The 12,114-nt window shown below is 41.3% G+C and overlaps 1 protein-coding gene across 12 annotated transcripts in view; it reads right to left on the bottom strand.

Moving 5' to 3' along the window:
- LOC109936317 (coiled-coil domain-containing protein 150) overlaps nt 1-12,114 on the bottom strand; it is a 92,680-nt gene that overhangs the window by 33,545 nt on the left and 47,021 nt on the right. For 11 of the 12 annotated variants that reach the window (XR_007263533.1, XR_007263535.1, XM_048604557.1 and 8 more), the window contains 3 exons: nt 11,772-11,941; nt 4,994-5,120; nt 3,560-3,754 (listed from right to left, as the gene is read on the bottom strand). Coding sequence is in view for 10 of the 12 variants with exons in the window: in XM_048604557.1 (XP_048460514.1) it covers nt 3,560-3,754; nt 4,994-5,120; nt 11,772-11,941 (492 nt within the window). In the remaining 2 variants the exon portion in view is untranslated. Of the gene's footprint in view, nt 1-372; nt 615-3,559; nt 3,755-4,993; nt 5,121-11,771; nt 11,942-12,114 lie in introns of those variants that run through there. The other variant, XM_048604562.1, reaches the window with a different exon arrangement.

Here is a 12,114-nt window from a genome sequence, read left to right on the forward strand (position 1 = left end):
GGGCTGCACGTTCTGCGGGGGAGAGGTTGGAGTGGGTGAGAGGGGTGGAGAGGTTGAGGCGATCGATGTCTCGACGGCAGTTAGAGATGAACAGGTCGAGGGAGGGTAGGAGGCCTTGGGGTGATGTCCAGGAGGCGGCGGTGTGTTGGAGGCGGGAGAAGGGGTCAGTAGAGGGAGGCTTAGGCTCACGATTAAAGTAAGCGAGCGCGGAGGTGGAGGCGGCGGAAAAACTGTTCAATGTCCAAATGTGAGTTGTATTCGTCGATGTTTTGGTGGAGGGGGACAAAGGTGAGTCCTTTACTGAGGACTGACCGTTCGTCCTCAGTAAGGGGGAGGTCTGGGGGGATGGTGAAGACCCGGCAGGACTGGGTGTTGCAGTCTCCTCTGGAGCTGCTGGCTGTGGAGGTGGTGCGACGTCGGCGGTGGGCGGAGCGACATCAGCAGTAGGCGGAGTGACATCAGCAGTGGGCGGAGCGACGTAGGCCGGTAAATCTTGGATGTTGGTGGCAGCGGCATCCTCGATGTCTGTGTTGTCGGCCTCGGAAACGGAGGCAGCGGCATCAGCAGCGGTGTCGATGGCGTTGGCTTTTAGTATCAAACATTTTTGGTACCGACTATTTAAAAGTAAAATAAAACAACATAAAAAGCTTTTGAGCCTTTCTTCCCCAATATGTTGCGGAAAAATGTGCAATCTAAATTGAGGATTTTGAGACTTGAGAATTTCTCATGGCACTCCAACAACCACAACCATCTTCTTTTGTGCCAGGATTCACTCCAGCCAGTTTTCCTGCTAATTCCTACTGAATACAATTTTGCTAATGTTTCTTAATGCCACATGTAGGACCAGCGGCAGCACAGTGGCTCAGTTTTTATCACTGCTACCTCAAGTGCTAGGGACCGGGTTTGATTCCAGCCTGTTTGTGTGGAGATTGCATGTCCTCCCTGTGTCTGCATGGGTTTCCTGCTACAGTCTAAAAATGTGCAGGTTAGGTCGATTGGCCATGCTAAATTGCTCATGGTGTCCAGGGATGTGCAGTTTAAGTGGATCAGCCATGGGAAATGCAGGGTTACAGGGATAGGGTAGCGGGATGGGTCTGGATGCGATGCTCTTCAGAGGGTTAGTGTGGACTTGATGCCAAATGGTCTGCTTCCACACTGTAGGGATTCTATGATACTATGATCTACAAGATCAACTGCTGTAATTCACAAAAGCACCTCTAATAACATTTTCCAAATTTGGCTTGTAGCATCTAAAAGGACAACGGCAGCAAATGCAAGGCAACAACAACACCTGCACGTTCTTCTCCAAACCACACACCATCACTGTCACTGTGTCAAAATCTAGGGACGTCCTTCCTGAAAGCAGTTTAAGATGACGGCTTGCCACCTTCTCCAGGCAATTATGGATGAGCAATAAATACCTGCCTAGGTAGCAAAACACACATTCCATGGGCAAATTGAAGCAAAGCAATTTGATTGAGGTGTTTCAAATTTTGAGGGATCCAGATCAAGTTAGTTATGAGAAATCACTTCCAACGGTTGAAAGATCTATAGTCAAAAAACATATTTCATAATGATTGGTAAATGAAACAGAGCTAACAGGAGGATTTACATCTTTTGACCGTATGAAATAGGAACAGGAGTAGCCCATTCCACCCCTTGAGTTTGCTCCACCATTCAATAGGATCATAGCTGATCTGACATTCTCACATCCATTTTCCTACTTTTTTTCCCCATAAACCTTGATTTTTCTACTGATCAAGAATCTATTGATCTCAGTCTTAAACAGACACAAGGACTATTCCCCCACAGCTCTCTAGGGCTAAACACACTCAATGCTGACGAGTAGAAATTCCTTCTTATCTCAGTCTGGCACGCCTTTATTCTGAGACTATGCCATTTGGGCCCGGACTCACCCATGTGGGAAACATTTTCTCAGCATTTACCCAGTCAAGCTCCTTAAGATTCCTCAAGAATCCTATATGTTTGATCGAGAACTCCTGTCATTCTCCTAAATTCCAGTGAGTAGAGACCGAACCTGTCTATCCTTTGGCACGGTGGCACAGTGGTTAGCACTGCTGCCTCACAGCACCAGGGACCTAGGTTCGATTCTAGCCTCGGGTGTCTGTCTGTGTGGAATTTGCACATTCTCCCCGTGTCTGCGTGGGTTTCCTCCAGGTGCTCTGGTTTCCTCCCACAGTCCAAAGATGTGCAGGTTAGGTGGATTGGCCATGCTAAATTGCCCATAGTGTTCAGGGATGTGTAGCCTTAGGTGGGTTATAGGGGTTGGGTCTGGGTGGATGCACTAAGGTTCAGTGTGGACTTGTTGGGCCGAAGGGCCTGTTCCACACTGTAGGGATTCTATGAAGAGAAATTTGCACATAAGACAATAGATCCATACTAGGGATCATCTCTGAACTGCCTCCAATGAAATAATATCCTAAGTAAGCGGACCTAAACTGTTCACAGTTCTCCAGCTGTGGTCTCACCAGCAGCTTCTGCATTTGCAGTAAGACTTCCTTACTCAAACTCAACCCCCTTGAAATAAGGGCCAACATTCCATTAGCCGTCCTCATTACCTCCTGTATCTATGTGCTGGCTTTCTGTGTTTCATGCACAAATACCCAAGTCCCTTTATTGTTGCATTTTTCTGCAGCTTTTCTCCATTTAAATAACACTGTTCTTTTGTTCTCCCTTCCAAACTGAACAAGTTCACATTTTCCACTATTTCACTCCATTTGCCAACATTTTGCCCACTGAAATAACCTATCAATCTCTCGCTGTAAACTGTATCCCCTTCACAATTTGCCTTTTACCTATTTCTGTGTCATCTGCAAATCTGGCTACAGTCCATTCACTTCCTTCCTCCAAGTCATTAATATATATTGTAAACAATTGCTGTCGCAGCTCTGATCCCTGTGGAACACCACTGGTCATAGGTTGCCAACCTGAAATAGAACACCTTATCTCCACGCACTGTTTCCTACCCATATGCCAATTGTCTATCCATGCCGATATGCTACCTCCATCTGTACTCACCCAATCTGCAGCTTCCACTTGCCCTGTGTCACTTTTGAATTCGGGTGTCATCTCAGGAGCTCTACCTCTGGAATGAATGAGCTCTTTACTTAACTTCATTAGATTTGTTAAAATTTGGAATTCACGAGTGGCCTGTTTACAGTTCTAAGAATAGCATTCAAAAGATAATTAGCAGGGAAGTGGGACTAACAGAACTTCTCTTTAAAAACGTTAGTCTTGATTCAATGGTGCAGGTAGCCTCCTTTTGTGCCTCTACGATTCTATTGCTGATCTGTTTTACTCCATTATTTCTTAGTATCTATATCTAACAAAGCTAAATCCATACAGTCTTCTGGCTCATCACCTACTATCCCCTCTATGTTATGCAGAAAGTTTTAGCTTTAAAGGTGATAGTAAATTGGGTCTTTTTACAGAAGTTGCGTTTCTACTATGAGCACAGAGCTGGGAGACCTTGTAAATTTTCATAGCCTGGTCTTTCAAAACAAGTTTACACACAAAGAAGAAATCATATTGCACATACCTTCATTCTTTCTGTATTTTGTGCATAGGTTGTTCTGGTCTCCAGATGATGCTTTAGTTGAATCTTTTGATCTTTGATCTTTGCTTTCTGACTTTTTATCGTTTTCTCAAATTCAGAAACTTTCAGTCGCAATTCTCTATTGGCTCGTGACACTTCTGCAGTCTTGGAAGTAGCATCAGTTAGACATTTTTTAAGCTATGAAGTTGGAAGAGAAATTGCAAAGAAGATGGTAGTGTTTGGTAAACAGGTACTTCTGATAGCATTATCTCCTACTCAAATAAAACGCAATTCTCGGTAATGCTAAAAAAAGAAAAGTTTGGGTCGAATGGAATTAAAGTGAGAAATCTGTTTCCCCACCCAAACCTGCTTCTAAATCTAGCTTTAACGAAGGCCAAATATTTGGGTAGACAGCCAGCCTGCCTGTTCCAGTAAGGTGATATGCAACATTAATTATGTTGAGGCATTAACATTTTACTTTAAACAACGCAAGAACAAAAGAATTGGGCCTATACCACTCCTTGTGCTTCATATGTTGTACACAGATACCTTGTAAATGTCCAGTCTTACAGAGTAACTCCAACAAATAATGAATCTGGGCATAGCTGTTTCATGGCCCAGCAATTTGTGAACCACTCATATTTGATCACTATTTTCTACAGAAATGATAAATGTTTCAATTTATTTGTCAAAAAAGACAAAAGTAACTACTTTGATTGCACCTTAATACCCATACTTCATTTTGAAAGATTTTCTATACCTAGTGGTGTTCTCTCCTCCGAGTCATAAGGCTCCAGGTTCAAGTCCCACATCAAGGCTTGAACACAAAAATCCAGGCTGACACTCCACTGTTGAAACACAGGAGTGCAGGAGATGCCATCTTTCAGCTGAGGGGCACAGCTTTAAGGTAAGGAACAAGACGTTTACAGGGAATGTGAGGAAAAATGGTTTGACCCAGAGGTTTCTGAGAATCCGGAACTCACTGCCTGTAAGTGAGGCAGAAACTCTCATAACATTTAAAAAGTTTTTAGATTTAATCTTGTGATGTCAAGGCATTCAAGGCTATGCACCAAGTGCTGGAAATAGAGTGGTTGTTTATGACCGGTGTTGACTCAAATGGATCAAAGGACCTTTTTCTGTAGACCTCTAGTCCAGTCTACCGTAAGATAAAGCCTCTCTTGCTTGGCTAGGCAAATGTAAGAGATCCTATGACATTATTTTGAAAAAGAGCAAGGAGTTATTGCTGGTGTCAAGGTCAGTATTTATCCAATCAATATCATAAAAGATATTGAGGGCTTTGTGACATCCGATAGCCATCAAAAATGTTATTCTAATGCAAGACTCTCTGTTATGCAAATTATTTGTCTGTTATTTTTGTAGAGTTCATGGCCTTGGGTATTTGTATTTCACTTTGAGAAAAGTGCAAGTTAGACTTACTTCCACAATTTCTTTCTGACTGGCCTTCATCTCAATCCCTTTTCCACTTTGGAACTGTTTTTTCAGGGCTTCGATCCGTTCAGTGAACATCTTGGATTCAACTTTAGCACCCTTGAATTCTAGTCCCCTTCAGAGTTTTCATAGTAAACAGGATGAGCAATAAAACAACAGCAGTTTAACTTTATACAGTCATTATAATTAAATGTAAGTTACAAATAACAGATTGCAGAGTTGTAGTTCTGTCCAATAAAAGCCCTGAACATCATAAACTCCAGCAAACTGGCTGAGATGAGATTACAGAACTGTAATTGATATCATGGCAGCGTTAAATTGAGCGCGGTACTGAAGTACTTGAGCAAAACTAAAATCAATGAGGATTATAGATAAATTCTACAACTGTTAGAATCAAAATGCATGGTCATGAATTTTGTAGGCCAGACATTGCAACCTCAGAGCATTGAGGAAATATTCATCTTCAAGAAACTTACCAGACTCCAATGGCAACACTATCACCAAGCCCTGACAGTAAACATTCTGAGGGTCATCACTGACAGAAGCTTAACTAACCTAATCCCAATAACAAAATGACTATCAGAATGAGGTCAGAAGTCACAAAACACCAGGTTATAGTGCAACAGGTTTATTTGAAATTACAAGCTTTTTGAGCACTGCTCCTTCATCAGGCAGTATACTTCACCTGACGAAGGAGCAGCACTCCGCAAGCTTGTGCTTTCAAGTAAACCTGTTGGATGATAACTTGGTGTCGTGTGACTTCTGACCTTGTCCATGCCAGCCCAACACCAGCATCTCCACATCATGATTATCAGAATGGGCAGAGGCTGTACAATACAATAAGTAGATAACCTTTTAACCCCATCGTACTCTCTTATCTGCCCATAACACCATCCATAAGGCTCGTCAAAATGTGGGAATGTGCACTTGGATGACTACAGAAGCAAAAGCATTTAAAAAACTCAGCAAAAAGCATGTAGAAAGCTCAATATCAAACAGGACTATAACAGGACAAGGCTGTGTGCTTGATCAACTTCCACGCCACTGGACACAATGCCCAACACCCATTCCTTTACAGGCAGAATATGCCTGGAATACATGGTGTGCTATCTACAACATCAGCTGAAGCATGTTTACTGTGACACCCAAATCCAACTCTGTGAATTCTACCATCAAAAAGGCCAACTGCAACAAGATCATCAAATCCAAATTCCTCTCCAAGTCACACATTGTGGCAGCATTGTGTATTGCCTGCAAGGTGCACTGCAGTTACTTATTAAGGCTCCTCCAACAGCATCTTCCAAACTCAAGACCTCTATCATCTAGAAAGACAAGTGCAGGAGAAACTTGGCAGCACCATCACTTCCGAGTTCTCCTCCAAGCCATTCACCATTCTGACTGGGAAGTATACTGCTGTTAATGGGTCAAAATCCTGGAACTCCCATTTCCAACAGCACTTTGAGGGTCCCTATGCTCAAAGGACTGCAGTAGTTCAAGAAGGTAGCTCACCACCATCTCCTCCACAACAATTGGGGATGGACAATAAATTCTGGCTTAGCCGGCAATACCCATTACCCATGAAAAAATAGTTTGCTGAAGTCTTGGAGTATGACTCTGGCAGATGACTGAACATTCTTTGAGCAAAGGATACTTTATCAACTATAAATTTACAACTGCGCTTATTCTGTATTTCTTTCGAGTCAGGTTCCTCAAATTAAAATAGATTTGATGAGCTTCCAAAAATATTTATTGGAAAAGCCACGAAGAGCAAAGATATGATAACGTATCTTTTCGGGGATTGAATCTTATTTTCAAAGAATGAAAAAGAGACACACTGAAAATGTTTTTTTGAAGTCTAAGCCAGCAATACACAGTCTCCCTGTAATTTTGCATTCTGCTTTTGCTTAACTAATTCATCGTTAAGTTCTGTTTTTGGCAAAACATAATGACAAATGTCTGAGGAATCACTTTTCAATGGAATAAATTTTGATTCTGCGTGAATTTTAAAATGATCTTCATTAGGAGAACTTACACATTAGCAGTATATGCTAAGAAAAAATGGTTCATTGAAACATTCATTTTTCATAGAACCTTGTTGAATAGAACATAAAACTAAAACACAATATTCTGTGCTTTATCCATTTCTTCTCACCACACCTTATGATAATGGTGGAAAGGTGCACGGCAGGAAGGGAAAGGAGAAGCATCAGAAAAAGATCTTTTTACAGAAAGTTATGAGAGACAGCTGAAATAAATAATACAAAGAGAAAAAGAATCAAAATCAAAACATTCATCTCTAACAACTATTCAATGTAATCATTAACACATGTTCAAAAAGAGGTCCCTTGAAAAGCACAATTAACGTTTGGACAAGTTTGATATTCAGGTTATTTATTAAAGAAGTACATAGTCATAAGTGCAATAAAAGGATATTACAAGACCATTTGAACTGCTGCACAAAAAGAATAAATTGTTTTCTCATAGTGCCTTACTGGGGATAATTTCAACTTCCCACCACACCACCCCAAAAAAAATGGGTCGGTTAGGTATATCTCAAATCCCATACCCAAAATTGTCTCCGTTCAGTACTGGCAAGTTTCCCAGGCTGTCAGACACCTGACAACAAAGGAGGCTTGGCCAGTTTTAGGGAAAAGCTACATGTCCCCTACAGCAACACTTGTGGGCAATGAGGAATGTTTCCCCTTTTATGACATGTTTACCTGCTTCCCTTGGTATCACCTCCAGAGTTAGAGACAGGGGTCCATCATCACACTCAGTCGAACACAACAGTGGCTGCAGCCTCCCTTGGGAGCCGAGCCAATTGATCAGATTGGATTCCAAGGGGAATCCTCCAAAAATAAACAGGCAAGCTATTAAGTTAAAATTCCATAAGCACGTGGGGAAAATCGCTCCTGTCAATATGGAGGACACAGTGCATTGGAGAAACATTTCAAAGTACTGGACTAGAATTCATGGACTAAATTTTCCCATTTTTTGATAAGTGTTTTCTCGAGTAAGATTTGTGGCGCATGATCCACCACGGCCCATGTCGATTCTTCTGACTCAATCTTCTACTCTTCATCTCATTAATTATACAACTGGTCTCTTTGGTGCCTTTCTCATGGAATCATGCTGCAGGAAGGCTGAGGTCCTCACCACAACTAGGACTAGGATGAATGTGACATTCATCCCACTGGGACCATAGTTAAACACCAGCTGTGCACCACTTCAGACAGTGCAAGTTGGGAACTACCTTTCACACTGTGGTCCTGCACCATTACCCCCAAGAAAATGGTTCAGAAAGTCAAGTAAATTCCTTGAATCACTGCCAGAGACCTAGCGGTACTGGTCTTCTTCCTCCTAACTAGCAAGGCAGACCACAACCCCAGATTCAACCAGCCTGAACCAAAATAGAATCCTGGGTAGTGTCCAGGGTGAAATTCAACGCAAAACAGCACAGGAAGAAGGGTAATTATTTTGTGCACTCCACAAGGTTAAGGACCACCTTCTTCACTTTGTTGCCTCATATGGACAGGGGTGCCACTCATTGTAACTGTCACTGCACAAAGTTCTCAGCAGTGCTCATGGACTACAACTCATTATTATATGCATAATGTCCACTGAACGGTTCTCAACCACCTAATTTTCCAACTAGCACTTCGTGCCCTCTGTGCCCCCTAATCATTGACTGGAGACCATCTCACCTACTCCTGCATCACCACTAATTGCTCTCCCGTCCGGTTTCAACATAGTCAGACCCTTCCTTTGTCTCAATGGAGGAAAAACCAGCCACTGCAGAGACTGATGTCACCACAGCACTCTGACTGACATAGCTGTAACCCCTGTGTTAGTTGCACCTAACCTGACCTGACCTTGGCCAACTTCCTGCATTGGAACTGACGAGTCCCTTGACTCACAATGGCAGTAGCCTAAGTCGCACTGTTCCCCTTGACATCATTAAAGACTGGTCCCCTTTCACTTTCACAAATGGCTGTTTTGAATGAAGGAGACGTAGTGTGTTTACCACAACAAGCTGCTGTCTCTCCCTCTGCACAAAACATCAATGCAAATCACAGAGGATGGTAACCTCTAAGTAAGCACAAAGGATGTGAATGCTCAGAAAGTCAGCTATTATTAGACAGATTCTGCTTTAGATCTTTTGTGTCAGGCATGCAAGTTACAAGTGTTTTTGAGCTCCAAAGTGATGTCCTCAAGGGTTAAAGTGATGAAAGAGTTAACCTGAAAGCAGCCATGATGATTTGGTGAGGCTCGTTGTTTGGTGGTGCCCACTTGTGTGGATGAAGAGTGGAAGAGGGCTGTGTCCATGGAGCATGCAGGATATTGTGGTAAAGAAACAATTCTCTAAAGGCCTGGAGAAGCAAGCAGCCAGTTGTTGCTGCCAGGTTATCACTTTGACGTTCATGTTGAGAATTGTTTCTAGATTCTCCCATAAGAGGAAATATCTTCTTCACTTATATCCTTTCATGACAATTAAGATCTTACAAGATTCAATCATGTCATCTCTTACTCCTTTTCTAGACTCCAGCAGATACAAGCCAACCTTTCCTCATAAGAAGCTGGAATATATTAAGCACTTGCCATATCTTGGCAGATGTCTGCTTCAAAAGACCAGCATTGATAATGAAAACCACATCAAGCAGTAAGTGTTTCATGACAAATCCTATTGTACAGAGTAATTGTATTCACTTGTAATGCAGTAAGACTTGGACTGTGTATCAGTAATGAATGATAGGGGCTAAGAAATTTCATTGCAATGCCTCCGCAGCATCGTCCAGATTCAATGAGCAGACCATTTCACAAAAACCAGAGTCTTTCTTGAAGGCAGGAAAACGAGCAGTCAGGCAAAACTCCTGCAAAACCAACTTTAATGGACTGGACTGTGTGTCCAGATTGTTGAAAACCATTTCCCCCACCAGGTCCGTTTCTTTCAAATCTCGAAAAGCTAATATTCCAGGGGAGGACAAAAAAAAAATACTCTGAAGCCCTCCAGGAAGTGCATCAGCATTGCCCTTAATGACTAGGAGGAGCTTGCTACCAATTGTTCAGAATGCCAAACACTTGTTCAGTCACATGAAGATCCATGGCACAAAACCCTGATCCTTAGTAGATATTATACCCAAATCACGGGAAAGCTGATGGTGAACATGCATTCCCAATTAACACAGCATCAATCAGGTCACAAAATAGGAGAAGTTTGCACTGAGCCCTAGGACAGGTAGTCCTACAGGCTGCTACCTGCAGGACTCATGCGGTAGAAGTTAGAATGATAGTTGTGAACAAACGTTTCCCTCAATAATCCTACACAATAGACTATAAAGTTCAGAGCATTTATTTTTCATGAGGCCACATAGGCTAGGCCTGCATTTATTGCCAATACCTCATTTTCTGGAGAAGGCGATGAGATGCCTCCTTAAGATGCTGCATCTATATGGTGTACGATCAGCCACAGTGCTGTTAAAAAGGTAGTTCCAGAATTTGTTGACAGTGAAGGAAGAGTGCTGTAGTTCTAAATGTTATAGGGTGTATGATTTATGAAATAAATGATTAATATATACATGAAACTTCAGATGTTTCAATTTTGAATTAGTGCCATATGGGTTTTTCTATTGCCTGAAGGGTTTAATGATTAACTTAAGTATTTCTGTAGCCATGGTGATTTCTTTTTAAAAAAAAATGAGAGGTACCTTTCATAATAATGAGTTTGTGTGTACATTAGGACAGTTTATGACTGAGCAAAGTTTCTATTAAAGATTTTTGGAACTGTTTTTGGCTTAATGAAAGCTTGTGGTAAACCTGTTTTGTTTCTTCTGGTTTTCAGTTTGGACCAGTTCTGCTGGATGAGGGTGCATGTATAAAACAGTGCTCCTAAAAAAAGGGGAGAAGATAGTGAAACTGGATTTTTTATAATATGGAATTTAGTGGCAGTCTCTCAACCCAAGTGTTTAGATAATATCCTAAAGCAATTTATTTGAAACTGAGAAAGTTTAAACTCAGCTGTATGATAAATCCACGAAAAGACCATCAGATTTTTCAGTCTGGAAGGTGATGTCACAGTTAACTTAATCTATAGGTGTATTATAGAAGGTGATTTTTCTTAGTTGTAAGTAAGGTACACAGGGTGTTTTCAGGTACTGTACTGATACTGGTACATCAGGTACTGATGTTTTTGGGATTTGTAATGGTGTGTTTTTGGCTACTAATGAGAATCATTACCATGTGTTTCAAAATTGTTGTGTAGTAAGTAAATAGTTGGGTTTATTCGATTTTATCTTCATTTCCTTTTCTTAATAAACTTTTGTGTCATTGTGAAGACCAAATCTGCAACATTGTGTGCAATGAGACATCACCTCATTAAAACCAAACAAGACAAAATCTATCAAGCCAGATTTCAGTCTGGGATCTGACTTGCCCAATAATAACAAGAGTTGGAATCATAACAGAAGAATGAATGTGTAAGACTTGGAGGGAGACTTGCAGGTGCTGGGTGACTTCTCCTTCTAGGTGACTGAGGTTGTGGGTTTGGAAGGTACTATGAAACAAGCCTAGATGCTACATCAGAACAATAATAAGTGACATATTTTTGAGTGCATCCTAATACATTTGAAACGGCATGATTACCATTTTAATAAGGTTTTTTTTAAGACATGCAATGAAATCACTCTGATAGCTATTTTGTTGCTTAAACCACAAAATCAGAAGTACAGTATTTTGAAAAATATTATCTATAAATACAGTATCTTCTTACTTGTCCCGTTGCAAGTAACTTATCGCTGTGTCTCTTTGTCCAGGTTCTATTTGTAGACTCTCCACTGTCTGTTGGAGTCTTATGTGCGATGCCAATACATCTTCTAGAGTCACTGTCATTTGACTATTATCTTGCTTAGAATATGTCAAACTTTCCTGAGGTTTTGCAATCTGGAAAGTAAGTTAACATTCAAATCAGTTAAGGTGTGGAGTTGTGAATTATTGAAGCACAAGTAAGTTCTTGATTGTGGGGGCTTGGATACCACCTCACACTGCTCCACAACTGAATGCCAATCTTCCCATTTAAAACTATTTTTAAACTGATTTGGATTTTTTTAAGCATC

The sequence above is a fragment of the Rhincodon typus genome, chromosome 13 (genome assembly GCF_021869965.1).
Source record: "Rhincodon typus isolate 14 chromosome 13, sRhiTyp1.1, whole genome shotgun sequence".
NCBI classification, from domain to species: domain Eukaryota; kingdom Metazoa; phylum Chordata; class Chondrichthyes; order Orectolobiformes; family Rhincodontidae; genus Rhincodon; species Rhincodon typus.